The 24,325-nt window shown below is 42.4% G+C and overlaps 1 protein-coding gene across 1 annotated transcript; it reads left to right on the top strand.

Moving 5' to 3' along the window:
- The first annotated feature begins 1,382 nt into the window (after nt 1-1,382).
- Nucleotides 1,383-23,678, top strand: DHRS7C (dehydrogenase/reductase 7C). The gene is made up of 7 exons (XM_082775253.1): nt 1,383-1,503; nt 1,962-2,117; nt 9,845-9,957; nt 11,263-11,473; nt 14,876-14,968; nt 22,814-22,969; nt 23,423-23,678. The coding sequence occupies exons 2-7, from the start codon at nt 1,964-1,966 to the stop codon at nt 23,629-23,631; spliced, it is 936 nt and encodes a 311-aa protein (XP_082631379.1). The 5' UTR covers nt 1,383-1,503; nt 1,962-1,963; the 3' UTR covers nt 23,632-23,678.
- The last annotated feature ends 647 nt before the right edge of the window (nt 23,679-24,325 follow it).

The following is a 24,325-nucleotide window of genomic DNA, read 5'->3' as shown; positions in this document are numbered from 1 at the left end:
GTGGGCCACTGGGGCTTACCGACAGAGCTCCACCACTGCGGCTGGGGACCTGCCCCAGCTAGCCAATGATCTGCTGCACCCATGGTCCCACCTGGGCTCTCTGGTGGTGGTCCACCGCCACGCATGGGGACACAAGAGTGTCGCTGGCAGGTGTCTGTCACTTCTGTGCCCAGGGACCCCCTGAGGTTCACCAGCAGAGCTCTGCTGCCACGCCCGGGGGTCCGCTGTGGGTTGAAGATGGGGGGGCCTCCGCCGTGCCCGAGGACCCAAGGGGGTCATGGGAAAGGGTCTGCCACCATGCATGGGGGCCCTCTGGGGCTCGCATGGTGGGGTGGGGGATCTACCACCACCCCTGGGGCCTGATGGGGGTCCACTGCTGTGCCTGGGGGCCCACCATGGGTCGCCGGTGGTGGTCCGCCTCCATGCTTGGGGCCACACCAGGGGTCACTGGCTGGAGTCCTCCAACGTGCCTGGGGTCCCTCCGGGGGTTGCTGGCAGGGGTCCACTGCAGCACCATGGGTGCCCGTAATGGGTGGTGGGTTGGAGTCTTCTGTCACGAACAGGGGCCTGCCTGGGGACATCAGCAGGGGTACACCGCGGTGTCTTGTGTCTCACTGGGGCTTGCTGCTGGGGGTCCGCTGCTGTGCCCGTGGGCCCACCAGAGGTCGCTGCCAGGGGTCTGCCGCCACGCCCAGGAGCCTTGTGGGTCTCGCTGGCAGGGTTCCATCGGTGAGGCTGGTGGCCTGCCTGGGCTCGCAGGGGGGTCTACCACAATGCCTGGGGGCCCACCATAAGTCACCAGCAGATGTCCACCGCTGTGCCCGGGGGTCCACAGCGTGTTGCTGGGGGGGTTCGTCCAGGGGCCTGCCGGGGGTCGTGTCACAGGACCTCCGCTGCGACATCCTTTGCCAGCTCTTAGCTTAGTTTTATGCACTAACTCCCAAAGCCAGCTTGCTCAGAGACTTTTTCCCAGCACATACATGTAAATATTGTGGAACAGTGATTACTTCAAATCACAAATTCTTCATGGCACTTTTTTTTTTTTTTTTGGTATATTGTTATCATGGAGTTTATACAAATGTTTTTCCATATAAAGTTAGTCAAAAAGTTAGTTGAAGGCCAGTGACAGGAAACTGAGATAGACTCAGTTAGATAGACTGAGATTTCCTTTGTACAACTCCTATGAACAACTGCAAAACAGGGGAAGACAGAAAGATAAATGCTTCATTGTACAATTGAATTGATATTGTACTAAAAACTTCTACGTGATTGTCCAGCCTATTAGCTAATAGGTCAGGCATGTGAATCACACTGTAGATGCTATATTTACTTTTGAAGACCAGCTGTCACAGCTGTAGGCTATACATAGCCATTCTCATAGAGGGCAAGCAGCCTCAACATATGTGATCTTCTATAAAAATGCTGAAGGACTTTAATTAAGCCTGTAATACAAAATTTTGTTCAGAAGAAAACCTTATCCATACCAGGATTCTACCTGCCATAGTAAGTGATTTTTTTTCTATGTCTTTTAAAACAGAAAACATTTGTATTAGGTATTTTACCCGAAATTAGGATAAAAAGCTTTTTATTAGTTTTCCCACAACAGAAACATAATTAAAAGCTTATTTTATACTATGTTTTGCCTAAAGGCAATATTTGTACTAAAATTTTATTATGTTTTTGCCAACATAGAGTCATTTTGAATAAAAGAAAACTAAATTTGTTTAGAACATGCAATAATGAGTAAAATGAATAATAATAAAAAAGAACTTATTAAAATAGCTTAATAAGGAATTGCTGATTGGAAAACAGTTTCCTACTGCTTCAAGCCTTTGGCATGTTGTTATTTATGGCTATTCTACACATAAAAAATATTGCTTTTGTAGAGAAGAATAATTTGAAAAATAATGAATGCACATTATCATTACTGTTACTTTCATATGTACTCTTGTTTTCCACAGATATGGGTATTCTTGCTGTACTTGCCCTACCATTGGTTATTCTTGGGATCAGTGGAATTATTTATATTTACCAGTCAGTCATATGGCTACTGTCCCGGTCAGCAGTACAAAACAAGGTGGTGGTAATCACAGATGCCATCTCTCGACTAGGCAGTGGTGAGTTGTCTCTTTTCTTCTCAGTGTCAGAGAACACAAATGGGCAGAGATCCTCTTCTACATGATTTCATGTGCATTCATTACCTTGAGCTGGATGCAGAAGTTAGGAAATACGGTTATAAATAAAGCCTATCATTTTTAAATGTACATTTTTAGTCTCAGCCACAGGAACTGATGTTGGACTTTTAGGAACAGCAGAGCGTTATGTTTATTCAATTCAATAGAATAAGAGGTTTTATAAGCACACTGAGTGCTATTTTTAGCATGTTGCTACTCTGAGGTCTTATGTCATAGGTTGCCACTGTAGGGTAGCAGCAATCATAAACAGGTGTCATGATACTCTGTTACAGGTTCCTTTTCAGCCTTTAAAAGCTTCTAGATTTCCTGCTCCCTTCCACTTGTATACGGAAGTGCTCAGCTCTCTCTCCATATTCATATCATTTTACCCCTCTATAACCTATGTTCTTCTTTGCTATTCCTCTTTGATATTCTTCAGTACCTCCAACTGGGATGTCTGACTATGTGTGACGGTGGTTTCACTGGAAGGAAGAAAAGGGTATATCATAATTTATGTTTATATAAATGGGTTGACTAGGTGAGCAGTCATTTACCATCTGCTTCTTCCTGGTCTGTATTTCCTTCTTACACAGTCCTATGAGATTAAAAGCACTGGGTCATACATGCTTATGTACAGTCCTGCTGCAGACATTACTTGAAGGGCAGTGGATGCAAGTACCTCCTAAGTCAAACATAGCTTGGGGTTACGTTTTGGCCTTTTCTAAGTATGCCAGAAAACTTACATTTCCAAGCAGTCAAGAGTTGTTGGAAAGGCATACTCTTGTATAATTATTCTTAAGCGAGCAGAACAGTGACCCATGACAGAAATAGAGACTATGCTAATGAGTGGTGTTCATCAGGGCCTGTTGAGACAAGGCATGAGATAAAGTTGGACCTCAACATCCCACCTAGCTTTTCCCTTTTCCTGAAAACTTCAGTTTCAGGTAAAGATAATATTAGCATACATTTTATCTGGTTGGTTATATTTAAGTATTTTTGTTTAGAGAGGCACAATTTAGACTTATGGCCAGCATATGAGTCTCTGGGTGAAAGGTGTGAGGTGGAGACTGGATGGTTCCTTGGCAGTGTATTATATGAACTGTTTCCAATTGTCTGCTAGTTTTATGATAAACTGGCAGCCTCACCTTCAGAGATCAAAAGGAAATCATAGTTGCTTGTTTGTTTGTTTGTTTTTTCATTTAATAACAGTTAAATCTTCCAAAGGAGATGAAATTAATATTAGCAGAAAAAGGGTGCAGAAACTTCCTGGTCACACAAAAAATTGGCTGAATATGAGCCAGCAGTGTGTTCAGGTGGCCAAGAAGGCCAACAGCATTCTGGCTTGTATAAGAAACAGTGTGGCCAGCAGGTCTAGGGAAGTGACTGTCCCCCTGTACTTGGCTCTGGTAAGGCTGCACCTTGAGTACTGTTTTCAGTTTTGGGCCCCTCACTACAGAAAGGACATGGAGGTGCTCGAGTGAATCCAGAGAAGGGCAACGAAACTGGTGAGGGATCTGGAGAATAAGTCTGATGAGGAACAGCTGAGGGAGCTGGGGTTGTTCAGCCTGGAAAAGAGGAGGCTCAGGGGCGACCTTATCGCGCTCTACAGGTACCTTAAAGGAGGCTGTAGCAAGGTGGGGGTTGGTCTGTTCTGCCATGTGCAGACATGGTGACAGGATGAGGGGGAATGGGCTAAAGTTGCATCAGGGGAGGTTTAGGTTGAATATTAGGAAGAACTTCTTTAATGAAAGGGTTGTTAGGCATTGGAATGCGCTGCCCTGGGAAGTGGTTCAGTCACCCTCCCTGGAGGTCTTTAAAAGACATTTAGATGTAAAGCTTAGTAATATGGTTTAGTGGAGGACTTGTTAGTGTTAGGTCAGAGGTTGGATTAGGTGATCTTGGAGGTGTCTTCCAACATAGATGATTCTGTGATCCTGCAATTCTGTGAAATCTGCAACAAAAATGATATATGTGGACATTTTAATAAAATTACTAGGTAATAAAGAAGATGAGGGACTCAAGTTCAGTTTAACACTGTTTACTAACCTTCTAAATGGTAGGAAATGAATGGTGTTCTCACCTGTTTCTACTCAGATTGAATGAATTTGCTTTAAACTGTGATATTCCACATCTTTTAATAAAATTTGGCTAATACTGAAATCAGCAGGTTCTGCTTCATTTTTGCAGAAAGATACAACTATTGTGAAAGGAAGAAAGTTGTGTTTTGTAATAAGTAACTGAAAAATGATTTATTTTACTAGATATCTTTCTCAAATGAGAACCCACTTATGATGTCTTTCATCTCTTCTACTTCATTTATGCATAAATACCATTGAACATTTACAATTCTAGCAGTTTATAAAAATTATATTGCTTTGCTGTGGTTCAACTTGGCATGCATCTAAACACTATACAGCTGTTCACTCACTCCTTTCCCCCAGTGGGATGGGGGAGAGAATCAAAAAAGGTAAAAATGCAAGATAAGGGCAGTTTAAAGGGAAAAGAAAAAAAAAAAAAAAAAAAGAATTAAAAAACGCAAATGGTGCACAATGCAATTGGTCACCGCCACCCAACCAAATCCCAGACATTCTCCAATTAATGGCAGTCCCCCCAGCCAACCCCCTCCAGTTTTATTGTTCAGCATGATATCATGTGACATGAGATACGCCTTTGGCCAGTTTGGGCCCTGGCTTTGTCCCCTCTCAGCTTCTCATGCATGTCCAGCCTACTCTCCAGCAAAGCAGCAGGAGAAGCAGAAGAGTCCTTCATTTGCTGTAAGCACTGTTCAGCAACTAAAACATCAATGTGTTATGAATGTTATTTTCAACCTAAACCCAAACCATAGCACCATACCAGCCGCTAGAAAGAAAATTAACCCAATCCCAGCCAAAACTAAGACATGTTTATGGACTGAGATTATATGTACAGATACAAAGGATGCAGTTCATAAGTACTGTTGCTTTATTTTTAAAGAGGTTTGTGTATGTACTGAGAATCAATTGGATGTGAGACAACGCATGCCTAGGAGGCTCAACAGGAATAATACTGAACAAAATGCAGCATGCTCATCTAATACTACTGAATGTGCCTGGACTTCTTGAAAGAAAAAAATGGATGGAAACTGTGTTACTTAAGGTCCCTCCCTGGCTAGAGATGTCCCTTTGCAGTTGTGAGCATGGGGATATGCCTGGGTAGGTAAATGTTAGAGTGGCTGTTCCTGTCTTTAAGGGACAAACTTGAAAACTGAGTCTTCAGGAGGAAATGGATGTGCCATGAGGATAATTCTTCACTTGACTATTATCTTTACGACAGTTGAGGAGGAGCAAGGGATTGAAATTCCCCAGACTAGCTCTGACTTTATCTGTGAACAAAACTGGTAGGTTACATGTGAAATAACCCTGTGTGCTGTATATAAAGGGAACCAGGAAAAAACTTGATGAAATCACTTGTTGAACTTGGCTTTTCAATGTGCAGCAGGGTCTGTTGTTCTCTTTCTAGGCCAGTGGGTTTACTTCTGTGATTCCTTGATCATAGAATGGCCTGGGTTGAAAAGGACCTTAAAGATCATGTAGTTTCAACCCCCCTGCTCTGGGCAGGGGTGCCAACCACTAGAGCAGGCTGCCCAGAGCCGCATCCAGCCTGGCCTTGAATGCCTCCAGGGATGGGGCATCCACAACCTCTCTGGGCAACCTGTTCCAGTGCCTCACCTGAATGCCTCTGAGTGAAAAATTTTATCCTAATTGCTAAGCTAAATCTCCTCTGTCTTAGTTTAAAACCATTCCCCCTTGTCCTATCGCTATCAACACATGTAAACAGGCATTCCCCCTCCTGTTTATATGCTCCCGTCAAGTATTTGAAGGCTGCAGTGAGGTCTCCCCAGAGCCTTCTCTTCTCTTGATGTCAGTGTTGCTCACCCATGGCTTATTTGGTAGCTGTGGCAGAAGACCTGGACAGACTTCTCCTAACTGGGCCAGCAGATGTTAGATGATTACTGTAATAAGTTGCCCCCTTAATTAATTTTCAGAGAGCATTGTATTAATCATAGAAAGGAATTTATTGATGTCGTGGTTTAACCCGGCTGGCAGCTAAACACCACGCAGCCGTTCGCTCACCCTCCCCCCTCCCTCCCTGGGACGGGGGAGAGAAATGGAAAGTGAAGCCCGTGAGTTGAGATAAAGACAGTTTAATAAGACAGGAAAATAATAATAACAAAATAATAATAATAATAATAATAATGATACAATGGTGATAATAGGAAAGTAATAATAATATGTACAAACAAGTGATGCACAATGCAATTGCTCACCACCCGCTGACCGATGCCCAGCTTAACCCCGAGCAGTCCGGCCCCCTCCACCCGGCTAGCCACCCCTATATATTGTTTAGCATGACGTCAGATGGTATGGAATACCCCTTTGGCTAGTTTGGGTCACCTGTCCTGGGTCTGTCCCCTCCCAGCTCTTACTGCACCCCCAGCCTGCCTGTTGGCAGGACAGAGCGAAAGGCTGAGATGTCCTTGGCTTGGTATAAGCACTGCTCTGCAACAATTAAAACATCGGGGTGTTATCAGCGCTCTTCTCATCCTAAGCCAAAACACAGCATTCCACCAGCTACTAGGAAGAAAATTAATTCTGTTCTAGCTGAAACCAGGACAATTGAGTAAGCAACAACAAGCAAAACAGCGCAGGGCGGCTGGGGAGTCTTGGCTCCGACAACGGCGCGCACCTCACCCCCGCCAGGGTCCCTTTTTATATCTTGCTAATTCTGGGATTACGCAGGACATCCTGGTATATTCTGCGACTGTGCGCACTGTTGCTAGGGGGTCATCTCTGTCCCTCTGGTGGTCGTGAAGATGAAGGCCGTAGTCTTCCTCAGCGTTGTGGTTCAACTTCTTTTTTTATTTGGTCATGTTGGCCCAGCGTGAGACAGGAAGGCAGGATGTTGATACACTAGTTTAGCAACTTATCAGGAGATGGTTACATGAGCTTTGCAGCAGTGTCTTTGAACAAAAGAGGCAACTGAGATGCAGAAGGAGAGAAGGGGAGGGGGCTCTCTTTTTTGTTACATTAAGCAAAAGAATTTTCATAGTGCCTAGCCAAGTATTATACAGCTCCTTACTTCAGCAGGGAGCTTTCGCAACTCCCGTTCCTTAAACGGAACTCCTTGTTTTTATAATACAAAAGACAATGAACAAACATTTGTTGTGTATTACAATTACCGCTTATCCTTTACTACCTCTTATAACTTCATTACCTTTATTTCCATTTATAAGATTATTACCACCTTGTGTTTTTTTTTTTTTTGTTGTTGTTTTGTTTTGTTTTGTTTTTGTTAGTTTCTGGGTTTGGTGATTTCTTTTACTGACTTTGAAATGTCATTTACCATTATCTGAACAGTCTGGAAAAGCACATACGTGCACTAGAAATGGTATGCTTTTTGTTTGTTTGTTTGTGGAGAAGGGAGGAGAATTACATTATTTTATCTATATACCTGCCTTCTTTAAAAAGAAAAGAAAAAAAAAAAGATAAGTATATTATTTATAACATACTGTAGCATTTTTTAGAATAAGCCATTGTAGAGACTAGAAGAATCATAGAATCTTAGACTGGTTTGGACTGGAGGGGACCTTAAAGATCATCTAAGTCAAACCCACGCCCTGCCATAGGTACCAGGTTGCACAAAGCCCCATCCAAAACTGCCCTTTATATGTTTTGGGGATGGGCCATTCACAGCTTCTCCAGGAAACCTCTTATTTCTCTTTCTCTCAATATTTTTAATTTTTGTGTTTGTTTGTTTGTTTTTAATTTTAGTGCTTATTTTAAGATAAAGTTAAAATGATTTTTCTCTGGTTGGCTATATTTCAGTACTTTTGTTTACAGAGGCACTATTTAGAGTGCTCCAGCTGAGTTTGGGCATCTTGAAAAATCATAGCACTCTTGAAAGTTTCACAGAATCAGATAACAATTTAGGTTGGCAGGGACACCTAGAGGTCATCTGTGCCAACTGAACTGCTCTAGCATGGATACTGATATCTTGTGCAGGATAAATATTAAACATTCTTTCCCATGCTGCATGCTGAAACATTTTGGGGATGAGCCATTCACAGCTTCTCCAGGAAACCTACTCTTCTGGTCTATAGTTCCTCAGGTCCTCCTTTCTGCCCTTTTTAGAAATGAGAGTGATGTTTCGCTTGTTCCAGTCACCAGCGACTTCACCTGACTTCCATGACTTTTCAAATATGATGGAGAGTGGCTTGTCAACTACAACAGCCAGTTCCCTCAGGATGCTGGGATGCATGTCCTTAGTCCCAATAGGCTTGTACCGGTTCACTTTCTTCAGGTGGTCTCATACCTGCTCTTTGCTTACAGTGGGAGGGGACTTTGCTCCCTCAGCCCCTGCCTAGAGGTACAGGGACATGAGAGTGGTGGGAAGCCTGACCGGCAGTGAACACTGAGGCAAAGTTGTTGAATACCACAGCCTTCTCTATGTCTGTTGTTACCAGTTCTTCCTTATTTATCAGAGGGGGTACACTTTCCTTGGCCTTTCTTTTCTGACCTACATATAAAATCTCTTTTTTTTCTTTGCATCTCTTGCTGAGCTCAGATCCATCTGTGCCTTGGCTTTCTTGGTCCCATCTTTGCACATGCAGATGGCATCCCTTGTACTCTTTCCAGGCAACATGTCTCTGCTTCTACTGCTAGCATATTTCCTTCTTACACAATTTGACTAGCAGATCCTTGCTCAGCAATGGCTTCCTGCCTTTCCTGCCTGATGTTTTACACACAGGAATTGTGTTAAGTAAACACAATTATAGTTTACTTAAACAGTGGTGAATCCCTAATCCAGAATATATGACTGTATGGAGAAAAAACAGTTCCAGTGCAACATACCCAGAAATTTCTCAGTGGCCTTCTTAGGAAGTCTTGAGGGAATCTGTCTTAATGAGAGGTAGCTCAAGATGGTCTTCATAACCTCCACTGGCTCCTGGGGAGGATGGATCACCTATGAAAAGAAGGGTCTGTGTAAGAAAGGTCTCTTTCTCCAATTAATTGATGTTTCATCTCATCTGTGGGACAGTGGCTGGTGAGTTTCTCTGCATGATAACTCTATCTCAAAGTTGTAGATATGTTTCATACAGCTGTGAGTTTCATGAAGATAGCATACAGAACTAGCTTTGCTATATTCTGGGATTGGTTGGTATCTTTATATTGCTGTGGGCAACATGAAGTTTTACCAAAGAGTTTGTACTCTATAAACATGTATTTTTAATGTATTTTTCTTTATGGTAAGTGTGTTTCTAGATGGAGACAGTTAAAGAAGAAAGACAATTAGAACATTTTTCTTCTAACTTAGACCCTTCATCCATTAACTGTCATATTGTTCTTTTGATTACATGCCATGATTAAAAAGTACCAATGTGTCATATCATTAATTCTGATAAATATAATACAGTAAAAATATACCTTAAATTTAATTTATTAATCATATACATTGTTTCCATTTGATACTTTCTTTTTTTCTCATATATATTTTTATTCTCTCAAAATTCATGAATTTTAAAGAAACGATTCAGCATCATTAGCAAAAACAGGATCCCATTTCAACTAAAATGAGCATTATCAAATTGCTGTAATTGTTAATATTTTTTTCTGAATGTTTGTCTCCCCTAGAATGTTCTCGGGTGTTTCACACAGGAGGAGCAAGGCTTGTATTGTGTGGCAGGACATGGGAGAAGTTGGAAGCTTTGTATGATGCTTTAATTAGTGTGGCAGACCCCAGCATGGTAAGTGTTTCCTCACTGTGCTTTGAAAATTGAGAAGTCAAAGTAAACACCTTCTTCAGATACATAAAGTGCTTTTATATACACTAAAATGAAGTATACATGAAGCTTGAATCACTGTTAGTAAAGATTTTGGTTGTCCACATAATATACCCAACAGATTTCAGAGAGAGAAAGAGAACTAAACACCTCTGAAGATCTTCAGAGCATGATGCCAAAAATAAGTCAGAAACCCTGCTCTCCCAAATCAAGATAACTGCTAATGAGTGGCCCTGCATTTTGAACAAAGACCTGCCCCAAACCAGACAACTAGAAATGCTAGGTAGAGGGATTTGCCTCATTCAAATGTAAGAGATCCAAAGTTCTTCATTTAATTGCACAAACTGTCACCAGTTTTTCACATAGTAAGAGTGCTCAAGAAAGGGGAGATGTGTCTAAAGATTGAATTTAATCTCCACTAATCTGGGAGAATTCCCAGCTAGCAAGCTATGGGAGCACACTAAGAGTTTCTTTTTCTCATTACTACGGGGTCACTATGTAAGTAGACATGCAAGACCTGTAAAGTCTGCCCACGCTGCCAAAGGTACTTCTTTGGAAGGTGGTTATTGAAGTTCATGGAAAAGCTTTCCTTCCATGATCAACAGATGCCTAACTCATTCTCGGGCATAGGTGTTCCTGAAGACATCAAACGTTCTATAGCCTCTGTTCATCAAACCAAGAGATACTTGCATTTTGCCCTTGTTCTGCAGTGTTTCACTTGTTTGCTACATAAAAGTCGTCTTTGCAAGCAATCATACAAGAGTATCAGTTTGGATATCATATAATTAAACAAACCATTCCTACCTTTTACATTCCCTCTGTAAATTCAATCCCTTCATGTACATGTAAATCTTCTTTCAAAGCACTATATCCTAGATTGATTCTGTGGTCAGCAAATTTCTCCAGAGGGCTGCTTATGAAAAGACCATCATTTGAAGTGCTAGGAGTCACCCTAGTGGGTATCTATGTGCCTTCACTGATTACAAAACAGAGAGACAAAACTCAGTGGGATAGAATCAATCCAACCTATCCTTCCCATGATGTTCTACTTTATGCACCTACATCTGAATATCAGAGTACATGAATACTTACTGCTGAGCTACACTCTTTCTAGAATGGGTTAATAAGAAAAAAAATCAAGGTTTTTATGAGAGTGGTAAAAACACTTCCTTCAGATATAGTGGTAAATTATTAAGAATTTCTTTTTAAGCAAATAGAAATACATTTTTATAAAACAGGAGTCCTTGAAATAATTCTTTTCTTTGTTAGACTTATACACCAAAGCTCATTCTTCTGGATATCTCAGACATAGACTGCATTCAAGATGTAGCTAGGGAAATCCTGGATTGCTATGGCTGTGTGGATGTACTGATCAACAATGCAAGTATGAAGGTAAAAGGAGCAGTGCAGAGCATTTCTTTGGAACTTGATAAAAAGATAATGGATGCCAACTATTTTGGACCTGTAACATTAACCAAAGGTATTTTATTATTTTTTTTTACCATTTTCCTGTTACTACTTAAAGCTTGAGATCCAAGTCACTGGCTTTGCCATAATCCAGAACAAGTCTGTGAAAATCGGTGGACTGAAAGTGGACCGAGGTGATGAGATCAAAATCAGACTGCCTGAGCTTGGAAATAGATGACTAAATAAGCAGGCATTTGAAAGTCACACACATATGTATATATAAATGTCTAATTATTATGTTTTGTTTATGGTGACTCTTTTACTTATGTGCTTGCTACCTTTGTTACAAATATAACTATTTTCAAAGTGCTTGCAGGGGTACAGATAAGCTGACAAATAAAAAACCTTAATGTACCTAAATCTGCATGTAGAATCCAAGTTCAGTCTAGAAGGCACAGAGTGAATGGAGCAGACCTCAACAAGTTACACCAAGACACAAATAACTTCAGATTTAACTTCTCTGTTGTTTCAAGGGAGGTATTGAAATGCTTAGAACTGAGGAGGTGCTTGATCCTGAAAAATGCAGAATTAAGTCCTTAAAATATTAACATGTCATCATGGCACTCTGAAGATCTATGAAGCTTTGTTCATTATGTTTTTGTCCATTTCCTCTTTTTTTTTTTTTTTTCCTTATCTTTTACTCCTATTCTTTGTAGTCCCAAGACCTTCAAAACATCATTCCAATAATCATGTTCAGTGTATTACTGAGATCTCAGCACTTGGGAAAACACTAAAGAAACAAATGGCCGCCTGCTGTTTGTTTCCCTAGGTATTCCATTCCATTCCATTCCATTCCATTCCATTCCATTCCATTCCATTCCATTCCATTCTTGTTTCCTTGGGCATTCTGTTTTTGAATCAGATGTGGAATAGGTTCAATAGAAAAATGTGCATCAGTTCTTCAGTACCTGTCTTTACCTTCCTCTCAGCTGCATCTGTCTGGCTTCTCTAACTCATGATGTGACAACACATTTTCCTTTCCTCTCTTTTTATATACAAACATAGCCATTATATAAACTAATTTAACAAAACTCATACAGTCACTCTGTTATTTCAAGTGGACTTTCTAATTGGAATTTTAGACACTTCTTGACCAGTCTGCTTAATAGGATACCAGCTTTCAATCTTTCCAAGAGTACTTTTCTGTTTTTCTTCCAGCCTGTATGCTGATTTGCACTAGGAATGAGCTGAAACTGCCTTCTATTTCTTCTTCAATTTTTGTTTTGATTTTGTTTTCATTTTGCTAAATCCAGAACAATTGGAAAATGTATTTTCTGTCCATTAAAGCTCTTCCTTATGATTTAAAAAATCTCTGAGATTCTGTCTCCAACCATTTTTTAATCTCACATAATGAAATGTGTTGAAGCTTTAACCCAAAAATTTAAGCCAAGACGGAATCCTGTTGACAGCAATAAGTTGTAATGGCCCTGAGAAGCCTCTCCTGAGGCCCTCCTCTCACCCTCTGCCTATAAGCCTAGAATACTCATTTCAACTGAGGCCTAGGCCTTCAGTGCTTACTTGGGATTTGTTGTACATATACCTGTCTGTGGTCTGCCTTCTGGATGAACCTTAGACCTAGTTCATGGCTTGTCTTGCCTGGGACTGCCAATGGACTATGTTATGAGCACCCAGCTCTGGCCACCACAGTCCTGTGGGACTGTTTGCTCCCATTTTGTCTTCCTATATAGGACAGCTGGCCCTCACTGCTCCCTAATAAGATCAGTCAAAAGTTATTTAAAGCATTTTTGCCTTTTTTGAGTTGTTTATCATTCCAGAGAAGTCTGATTTTTCTTGGGAAGTCTAAAATTTCACAAGGTTTCAAACTCTTTGCCCTTTTTCCTTGTCTTAGTACCACAGCATTTACTCAGTAGCTTCAGTTCCACGATATTAAAACAAAATTATTCTTGACCACTTTCACAGTAAAGATTTTTTTTCCTTATACCTACTCTGAACCTGCTGTGATATAGCCTTGTGCCACTCCTGCACGTCCTGTCATCAGTTATCATGAAGGAGACCAGCACCTCCATCTCCACTTGTTCTCCTCAGGAACTTGTAGAAAGTAAAGAGGTCAGTTCTTGGACTTTTCTACACACCAAACCAAACAAGTGTCCTCTGCCTCTCCTTATAAGACATTTTCCAGTCTTTTTACCAGGATTGTTGCCCTCTTCTGGATGCTTTCAATGACTATCTTCAATTTCCAGCTACCAGATTTTGTGATATTTTTTACTGCAGTGTGGAGAAAACCTTCATTCAAACCTACATTCAAAACATTCACCGAGGCAATCAGCTCTGGTGCAGGTCTGTTCCACAGCAGAGCAAGGGACAAAAGTTTGCAGTGTGTTTCCTGAGCCAGGAAAACCACAGGGGAGCACAGATGCAGGTAGCTCTTGCAAGATAGCTATCTTGCTGACCAGGTGTGGGAGTGGGCCAGCAGTAATGGCAGCCACGCCTACTCCAACAAAAGGCAGCCCTAGTAATTGACAGTGACCAGGATCACTGAGAAAAGGACAGGCAAACAGGGTGTGTTGTGTCAGCCAGGGTGTGGCACAGTAGTTTGTATGGCAATTTCTACATTAAAGCATGCAGGGCAGGTACTGTCACTCTGCCACTTTCAATGGCAGTTGTAACCTGCTGGCAAAGAGCTTCAGTCATAGTATTCAACTAGCAGAAAGCTATGTCCGCTGTGGCCTCTCTAGCCACAGTAACCAACACAGCTATCCAGACAGAGCTCCCAAGACAACATACACAGCCATCCAGGTCTCAGACTGCAGGGTGTGTCCAAGTTTTCTGTCAGTATCTGACAACAGCAGTGAATACACCTGTGGGAGGTGTGCCCAGGTAGAAGAACTGCTCAGTGTGGTGATAGAGCTTTGTGAGGAGGTAAGCAGGAAGAGGAATATCAGGGAGTCAGAGAAGGAGATGACTGTTGGAATCATACACTACCATCCCTGAGACACATTTGTCAGCCAGCCACAACACAACCTTCCCTCTCACCAACAGGCAGGAGGGGACCTTTGGTAACAGAGGAAAACTGCCACCAAAACCTCATCCCTTGATATTGGGAGAGCAGATTTAAGGCTGCTCGGGGAACTAGTTAGTGAGGATTGTTGGGAAACAGCTTTTGAAGGTATTGAGGCCCACCAGTGCTGATCACTTTTTAAATACAACCTCTTAAGAGCACAGGAACATGCAATTCCAAAATGTTGTTAAGTGAAGCAAATAGGGCAGAAGACCCTCTGTGGAGTCAGGACTTGGATCCTTGTGGGCCATTCCAACTCAGGATGTTCTATGATTCTATATTTTGTTAAAATGCTGCTATCTTTAATGCAGCTGTCACTTTTTTTTTTTTTTTCCCCAATAAATATATTGCACTCTTTTAATTTCTTGCCTTTTTCTTTCTATTTCTTTTTTTCAGCCATTCTTCCCAACATGATCTCAAGAAGAACTGGCCAAATTGTTCTAATTAATAGTATCCAAGGAAAAATAGGAATCCCATTTCGTGCAGCTTGTAAGTTATACATTCATATAACATAAATTCAAAAGTATACATTTATAAAATATTCATTCTAATGTGTAAATTGTGAATATTCCATTAATATTTAGTTATTAAAAATGGCAATTTGCATCCTTATTCAGTAAGAATAAGAAGTGGAACTCAAGGAGAAACAGTTAAAGTACCGTGAAGCTTAATTTCTGCCTAAGGTGCCTGTGGATAGGAAGGTATCAAATGTGACAGCAAGGTTTTTTAAGTTCTTGGGAGGGATTCAGGGGACAATAGACCTATAGTTCTAATATCTTGTGTTGGCTTCACACTGATAGGTAGCTAAGTTCCACCACACTGCTCTCTCACTCCCCTCCTGAAAAGAATAGGGGGAGAAAATATGATGAAAAATGGCTCATGGATTGAAATGAGAAACATTTCAATTAAAGGAGAAGGAAGGGGAAAAAGAAAACAAAGGAAAGGAAAAAATAAAAAAAGCAAAGGCCGCATGGAAGGAAAAGGAGAAAATTATTCCTATCAGCAAGTGATGTTCAGCCACATTTTAGGAATCAGGGCCTCAATATATATAGTGGTTGCTTGGAAAACCAACACTTTCATAATGAGAGTCCCTCCCTTCTTCCCCTTCCTCAGCTTTTATGTTGAGCATGATGCCATACAGTGTGGAATAACCTTTTAACCAGTGTAGATCAGCTGTCCTGGCAAAGTTCCTTCCCCACTTCTTGCCCACACCCAGCTTACTAGCCTTTAGGTGTGAGGGTGGAGGTTGGAGACAGTCTTTATGTTGTGCCAGCATTGCTCAGCAGTAGCCAAAACATTGGAGCAGTATCAATACCGTTGTAACTGCAAGTGCAAAGCACAGCACTTCATGGTCTCGCTGTGGGGAGAGTTAACTCCATCCCAGCCAAACCTAGTACATATCTGCACTGGGTATTTTAGTAGAAACAGTAAATAAGAAAGTAACTGTATAAATATAACATAATGGTAGAGATTAACTACTGCTTTGTATAGAGAGCTCATGACTCATGCGCTTAATGGAGTTCTCTACAGGAGAATAAAAGGAGATGCATTTATTGCATTCTGCTTGGCTTTCCATAAAATTTTCAGGAAGGTGTTTCACTCAAAGGTCCTAATGAAGCTAAGCTGTCTTGAATTATGATGAAAGGTCTTACAATTCATAAAATACAAAGATAGACAGAATATATAAGATAGATGTAAATAGAGAATTTTCACTGAGACATGAGGTCAGAGTAGGTGACAGACTGAAACAGAAGTCCCACAAGACCTTGGGATTGTGACACATACATGAAAGGATTCATGAAAGCAAATTACAGTGACAGAAACTGTAAGAAAAATAATAGAGAAAAAAAATCCTACCATAATGCCTTTGTATAAATCTATACAGCACCCACATATTGAACATTGTGGGCAATTCTGGTGCCTCCATCTCAAAGGAATTATGATCACAGAATTACTGAGTACACCCTCAGAAAGTTTGCCAATGACAACAGACTGTGTGGTGCTGGAGGATGCCATCCAGAGGGATCAAGCCCAAGTATAAGTGTCCTGCACTTGTTTTGGGGCAATTCTAAACACAAATACAGGCTGGGTAGGGAATTATTTGAAAACAGCACATGATAAAAAGGACCTTTGGGTGCTGGTGGATGAGAAGCTCAGCATGAGCTAGCAATGTGCAATTGCAGTCCAGAAAGTCAGCTGTGTCCTGGGCTGCATCAAAAGAAGTGTGGCCAAAAGATAGAGAGAGGTGATTCTCCTCTTCTTCTCTGCTCTCATAAGACCCCACCTGGAGTACTGTGTTCAGCTCTAGGATCCACAGCACAAGACACAGATGTGTCAGCAGCCTTCCAGTGTTTGAAGGGGACCTACAGTAAAGATGGGGAGAGAGTCATTATCAGGGAGTGTAGCGATAGCACAGAAAGATACTGGATTTGAACTAAAAGAAGGTAGAACTCAAATTATTCTATGATTCTATGATTCCTGATGTGGGTGTGGTGGTTTTACTTGGCTAGGCAGCTGATCTCCACCACAACTGCTCTCTCACTTCCCCTCCTCAAAGGGAAAGGGGGAGAAAATATGAAGAAAAGAGCTCAAGGGTTGAGATAAGGACAGAGAGATTACTCAACAATTATCATCACAGGGAAAACAGACTCAGCATTGGGAGATTAATGTGATACCTATTACTAACAAACTAGAGCAGTGAGAAACTGGAAAAAAAAAAATTAATTAAAACTACCTTCTCCCCATCCACCCTCTTCTACATCCTCCTGCCAAGCAAGGGGGGCAGGAGGATGCAAGGGGAACAGGGAACGGGGGCTGTGGTCAGTCCATGATGTTTCATCTCCACTGCTCCTTCATAGTCACTCTCTTCCCCTGCTCCAGCATGTGGTCCCTCTCATGGGATGCCATCCTTCCCAAACTGATCCTTCCCTACAAGTCCATGGGTCCGGATGGGATTCATCCCCGGGTGCTGAAAGAGCTGGCGGATGTCATCGCGGAACCTCTTTCAATTATTTTTCAATGATCCTGGGAATTTGGAGAGGTCCCGGTAGACTGGAAGCTGGCAAATGTTGTGCCGATTTTCAAGAAGGGTCAGAAAGAAGACCCTAGCAATTACAGGCCTGTCAGTCTCACATCAGTGCCTGGTAAAATCATGGAGAAGTTGGTTCTCGAACTTATTGAGGCACACCTGGGGGACAAAGCAGTCATTGGTCCCAGCCAGCATGGGTTTGTGAAGGGTAGGTCCTGCCTAACTAACCTGATTTCCTTTTATGATAAGATCACCCGTATGGTGGACCAAGGGAAACCAGCTGATGTGATTTTTTTTGGACTTCAGCAAGGCTTTTGACACGGTTTCCCATAGGATCCTACTGGACAAAATGTCCACCATACAGCTAAATAAAAACATCATACGATGGGTGAGCAATTGGCTAACAGGCAGGGCCCAAAGGGTTATGGTAAATGGGGCTGTGTCAGGCTGGCGGGCGGTCACCAGTGGGGTCCCTCAAGGCTCCATTTTAGGGCCAGTACTTTTCAATATTTTTATAAACGATCTGGATGTAGGAATAGAGGGTATTTTGAGCAAGTTTGCTGATGACACCAAACTTGGAGGAGTTGTGGACTCAAATGAGGGTGTAAAGGCCTTACAGAGGGATCTGGATCTGGACAGGTTGGAGAGCTGGGCGATCACCAACCACATGAAGTTCAATAAGAGCAAGTGCCGGGTCCTGCACCTGGGATGGGGAAACCCTGGCTGCATGTACAGACTGGGCGATGAGATGCTGGAGAGCAGCCTAGAAGAGAGGGATCTGGGGGTCGTGGTAGACAGCAAGTTGAATATGAGCCAGCAGTGTGCCCTGGCAGCCAGGAGGGCCAATCGTGTCCTGGGGTGCATCAAGCACGGCATCGCTAGTAGGTCAAGGGAGGTGATTGTCCCGCTCTACTCTGCGCTGGTGCGGCCTCACCTCGAGTACTGTGTGCAGTTCTGGGCACCACAGTATAAAAAGGACATGAAACTGTTGGAAAGTGTCCAGAGGAGGGCTACGAAGATGGTGAAAGGCCTTGAGGGGAAGACGTACGAGGAACGGCTGAGGTCACTGGGCCTGTTCAGCCTGGAGAAGAGGAGGCTGAGGGGAGACCTCATCACAGTCTACAACTTCCTCGTAAGGGGGTGTCGAGAGGCAGGAGACCTTTTCTCCATTAACACTAGTTACAGGACCCGCGGGAACAGGGTTAAGCTGAGGCAGGGGAAATTTAGGCTTGACATCAGGAAGAGGTTCTTCACAGAGAGGGTGGTTGCACACTGGAACAGGCTCCCCAGGGAAGTGGTCACTGCACTGAGCCTGTCTGAATTTAAGAAGAGATTGGACTGTGCACTTAGGCACATGGTGTGAACTTTTGGGTAGACCTGTGCGGTGTCAAGAGTTGGACTTGATGATCCTTAAGGGTCCCTTCCAACTCAGGATATTCTATGATTCTATGATTCTATGATTCCCACAGGCAGGAGCTCTTCAAGAACTGCTTCAACATGGGTCCCCCACAAGCAGCTGCTCCCCTCAGATCTCCTGCTCATGAGTGGTCTCGTCTCCACATCCTGCAGCTCCCACCCAGGGCCTGCTCCTGCACGGGCTCTCCATAGGTTACAGCCTCCTTCAGGCAAATCCACCTGCTCCACTATGGGCTCCTCCATGGTCTGCAGCATGGAAACCTTCTCCACCATGGTACACCACGGTCTGCAGGGCAACAGCCAGCTCCACCATGCTCCTCTCCACAGCCTGCAGGGGAACTTCTACTCTAGTGCCTAGAGCACCTCCTCCCCCTCCTTGTTAATGGACCTTGGTGTCTGCAGTGCTGTTCCTAACTCCTCACTCTCTCAGATGCTGTTGTGCAGTGCTTGTTGGTTTGGCTCTGGCCAGCAGTGGGTCCCTTTGGAGCCAGCTAAAACTGTCTCTTATCTAACTCTTCTCACAGAGGCCACTCCTACAACCCACACCCCTACCCCCCAAAAAATAAAAATAAAAATAAAAATAAAAATAAAAATAAAAATAAAAATAAAAATAAAAATAAAAATAAAAATAAAAATAAAAATAAGCCACATTAACCCAATACAGTACCATGGCACAAAGTCCTGGAGGGAAGAGAAGCCCAAACAATCTGGTTAATATTCAAGGATAACCTCCTCCAAACTCAGGAGAGATGCATCCCAACAAAGAGGGACTGGAATTAGATGGTCTTTAAGGTCCCTTCCAACACAAGTCATACTACGATTCTATGGTTCTATGACAGGCAGGAGAGATGAGAAGGAGCTTTTGCCCTCTAGGTCAATGGATGAACATGGAGCTCCTGACCAAACTCAAGCAGAAAAAGGATGCCTACATAGGGTGGAAGAAAGCAGAGATATCGTGGGTGGGATACAGAGATATCGCCTGGGCAGCCAGGAATTAGGTTAGGAAAGCCAAAACCCTTTTAGAACTAAATTTGGCTAGAGACATCAGGGGCAAGAAGAAAGGCTTCTATAGGTATGTCAGCGATAAAAGGAAGGCTAGAGAAACTGTGGGCCCTCTCTGGAAGGAAATGGAAGATCTGGTCACCCAGGATATGGAGAAGGCTGAGGTACTCCATGAACTTTTTGCCTCAGTCTTCACCAACAGGAGCTCCAGCCACATAGCCCAGGGCGCAGAAGGCAAAGTCAGGGACTGGAAGAATGCTGAACTGCCCGCTGTAGGAGAAGATCAGATTTGAGACCAACTAAGGAACCTAAAGGTGCACAAGTCCATGGGATCTGATGAGATGCATCCACGGGTCCTGAGTGAACTAGTGGATGTAGCTACTAAGCTACAATCCATCAGATTTGAGAAGTTGTGTCAGTCCAGTGGAGTTCCCACTGACTGGAATAAGGGAAACATAACCCACATTTTTAAAAAGTGTAAAAGGGAAGACCCAGGGAATTATAGGCCGGACAGTCTCACCTCTGTGCCCAGCAAGATCATGGAGCACCACTCAACCAGGGTGTGGTCACTGCAGCCCAGACTGACTCCAGTCTTAACCTCTTTAATGAGTTCGTCTGCATTGGTGGGCACCAGGCCCAGTAACGTTGCTCCTCTGATTGGATTGTCTGATACCTTGACTGGGAAGTTACCCTTGAATCCAGGAGTCTCTTGAATTGCTTACAGCCTGCTATGTAGCTTTCCCAGCAGGCACCCAGGAGGTTGAAATCCCCCATTGTGATGAAAGCCTGTGAGCATGACACTCCTTGTAGCTAAAGCAAGATGGCCTTACAAGCAGGCTCCTTTTGATCAGGTGGCCTGTAGTAGAACACAACCGCAAGTTGTTTGGCCCTTTTTTTTATCCCAGAACCTCTCAACCTGTCCATAGCTCTTTGTCAGAGGCATCTCTTTGCAATCAATCCATTCTCTAACATAGAGGGCAACATCCCATCCCTCCTTCCCTGCCTGTCTCTTCTGAAAAGTTTGTAACACTCAATTGGTCTTGTCCAGTTGTGTGATTTTTCCCACCATGTTTCCTTGATAGCATTTAGATCATAGTTTTCAAATTACACCGTGGTTTCCAGCCCCTCTTCTCTCTTTTCTGTGCTGCATGCATTGGTGTAGAGGCACTTCAGCTGGGCTATCGGTTACACAACCTTTTCAGAGGAACGCTTCCTGATTGCTTTAAGACAGCTCCCTACAAGACATTATAGTAATAAGATAACTCCCTACAAGATAGTATCCCTAAAAGATGCCTATGAGATATCAGTCATTAATGTTTTTTCTCTCATGAAACTGACAGGGCAGTGAGGAATATAATTCTTCCTTCACCACCCAGAGATGAAAACAGATGAGGCAGAAACTGTCAAAATGCTTCAGCACGGTATTTCATAATCTGGATTGAGTTAATCACATAGCTGCATGAAGACCTAAAGTAATGACTTGGCTGCAGTGTTGTAGCCAGTGCCAAGGTGGCAGAAACTGTAATACTACTGCCTATTCTTCTGTATTCTCACTTTTTGTACTTTGTACTTTTGTACTTTTCTTAAGGTACAATTATAGTTTACTTAAACAGTGGTGAATCCCTTGAAGGTGTGCCTCAGATCATAGAACCGAAAACCTTGAGCATGGCACCAGCCACACATGCAATCATTCACCTGATCCATTCATGTCCTTCTTCTTCGGTCCCATTCTCCAGCTGGGAGGAAAGAGAACACTACCTGCACACTTGATCCCTTCAACATCTTTTTAAGGGACATAAAATCCCTTTTGATATTTCAGACCTTGTTGCAGATTTGTTCTATATTCGTACATGAGTACTAATGGGTGGTAACCTTCTGTTTTTACCAGGCTTGGTAGTGTCTTCCTGATATATCAATTACAAAAGTAATATAGTAGGAAGTGTAAGAACTGCAAAAAAGGTTCAGAAAAGAAACAACACATTGATGGAACATGTGAAATGGTTTTCATCTAGGAAACAGCCAGTTGTTTCAGGATATGCTCTAGATGTATAAAATCACGAGTATAAAAGAGAAAATTTTTACAATACCTCTACCTATATCTATACTGCATGAAATGAAACTGACAGAAGTAGAATTTCAAAACAAATGAAGGGAGTTTCTTGCCATTCCTGAAGCTTGCATGACATTTTTTAGATTGTATTCTGGACAGATGGTTTTCCAGCATAAACCAAGTCAAAAACAGGATGAATGAGTGCTTTGCAGCTCTTAGCACGAAGTTCTAGTTTTTGGTCAGGATTCATAGACTATTACCCTTAATACCGTTGTCAATAAAAAGGGGCCAACAGCAACTGAAAAAACATCTGTCACAATCATGTACTTTAAAATTAACTTTGATAATAAAAACCTCAGTCATTCCTGCTGGAAAACCAAGGCCTAATTTGTTTGCAAAACACTAGTAGACCTGCATTCCAGGAATGGCTATGTATCTCACTGTATTTCATTGATGTGTCACAAACTGCAGCATCATATGATGTGGAGACTCATCTGTTTCAGCTGTCTGTCTACCAAAGACAGTTTCAAACTGCAGAGATGATAGAGTTCTTGAACCATGAACTTAATGTTTCTAACTGGGAGAACCAGACACATACTCTTTCATACGCATAGGGAGACTCATACATATACTGGATGAGTCCTATACATATCATTTGCTTTTGTTTGTTTTCAAAATGTCATATGAAAATTTCACTGGCTGAAATCATTGACCACTCTTCTGTCTTTTGGCTAATCATTCCCTGATCAGTTTTCTAAACATCGATGCTTTATGGAACACTATCATATATTCATATCAATACATCCAAACACCCTTATATTTCTTTTCTTTCTTTTAGATGCTGCTTCTAAACATGCTGCTGTAGGCTTTTTTGATTGTCTTAGAGCTGAAATGGAAGAATTTGATATTTCTGTCAGCACTGTGAATCCAACATTCATCTATTCATACCATCACCAACCAGCATCTGGCAATTGGGAGGCATCAATTTGGAAATGTAAGGAACATATTTTAAAGAGACCCATATAGCAGTATGGAAGCTTTTCCCAGGAAGAAGAAGGGAGCACAAAGAAAAGAATGGAAATAACAGAAAAGATATACAGGTTAGAGGAGCAAAAGAAAAGAGATATTGGAGAAGAGGAGCATGGTGAAAAAAAGGAGGAACAGGTAAAGGGAAAACATCATGTGAGAAAAGAAATAAAGCAGTGCATACAGGTAGAGGTGGGTACGATCACAAGGAAGACTTCAATTGCAATCAAGTTGCTCATTCCCTTACGGAAGATCTTAGAGTGTATGGTCAGGAAATATGAAAGAGGGGAAGAGAAGAAATTGAAAGTGTGTAGGAACTTAACTAACTTAACTGATGCACCAACTGTATATCCTTTCACTACCATTGCCTAAGGTGTGCCTGCAAGTCTGTATTTCTCATTCCTTTTGTTTGATTTTACAGTCTTTTTCAGAAAGGTGGAATACGGTGTGCATCCAGTGGAGGTGGCAGAAGAAGTCTTGCGCACAGTGAATAGTAAGAAGCAGGAGGTACTTATGGCCAACCCTATCCCCAGAGCAGCAGTTTACATTCGCACCTTCTTCCCTGAGCTGTTCTTTGCCATTGTTGCCTCAGGGATTAGGGAAAAGATGAAGACAGAAGAGGACGTTTGATTTTGTCCATCTCTTGTCCCTGCTTATGACCTGAATAAAATTTATGCTTCAAATGTCAATGCTTTCTGCTACTATTATGGGTGGAGTAAAGCAAGAGACTGCTTCCATATACCAATGTTTCACTTAATGATTCACTTAATGGGTCACTTAATGATTCTGGAAGCAATGTTAAAGTACACGCAGGACAGGGAGGTGCTGTGAGACTGCCAGCACAGCTTCAACAAGGGCCAATGAAGAATCATAGAATCACAGAATGGTTCGTGCTGGAAGGGACCATAAAGGTCGTCAAATTTCAACCCCCCCCCCCCCCCCCCCCGCCATGGGCAGATACATCTTCCACTACACCAGGGTGCTCAAAATCCCATCTAACCTGGCTTTAAACACTTCCAGAGACAGGGCATCCACAATGTCTCTTGGAAAGCTGTTCCAGTGCCTCACCACCCTTAAAGGCACTCACATGATTAAGTAAGTCACTAAATGATTCACTGCCATTGTCACTCATTGATCCATGGAACTTCCACTCATCTGGATTTAGTGCATATGAGAAGATACATTGCACCAGTGTGAGGAAAATGTCCCCATCACTGTTTTAAGAAGTGATTCCCAATATAAATTGGCAGATCAAAGCCTGGGGAACCTGCAACAATTTACCAGAATAGTCTGCCAGTGCTAGGACTGATGGGGCCTTACAGGA

Source organism: Aythya marila (genome assembly GCF_965140915.1).
Source record: "Aythya marila genome assembly, chromosome: 18".
In the NCBI taxonomy this organism is placed as follows: Eukaryota; Metazoa; Chordata; class Aves; order Anseriformes; family Anatidae; genus Aythya; species Aythya marila.
Note: the sequence above shows the minus strand (reverse complement) of the source record. Positions and strands in the feature narration are given on the sequence as shown.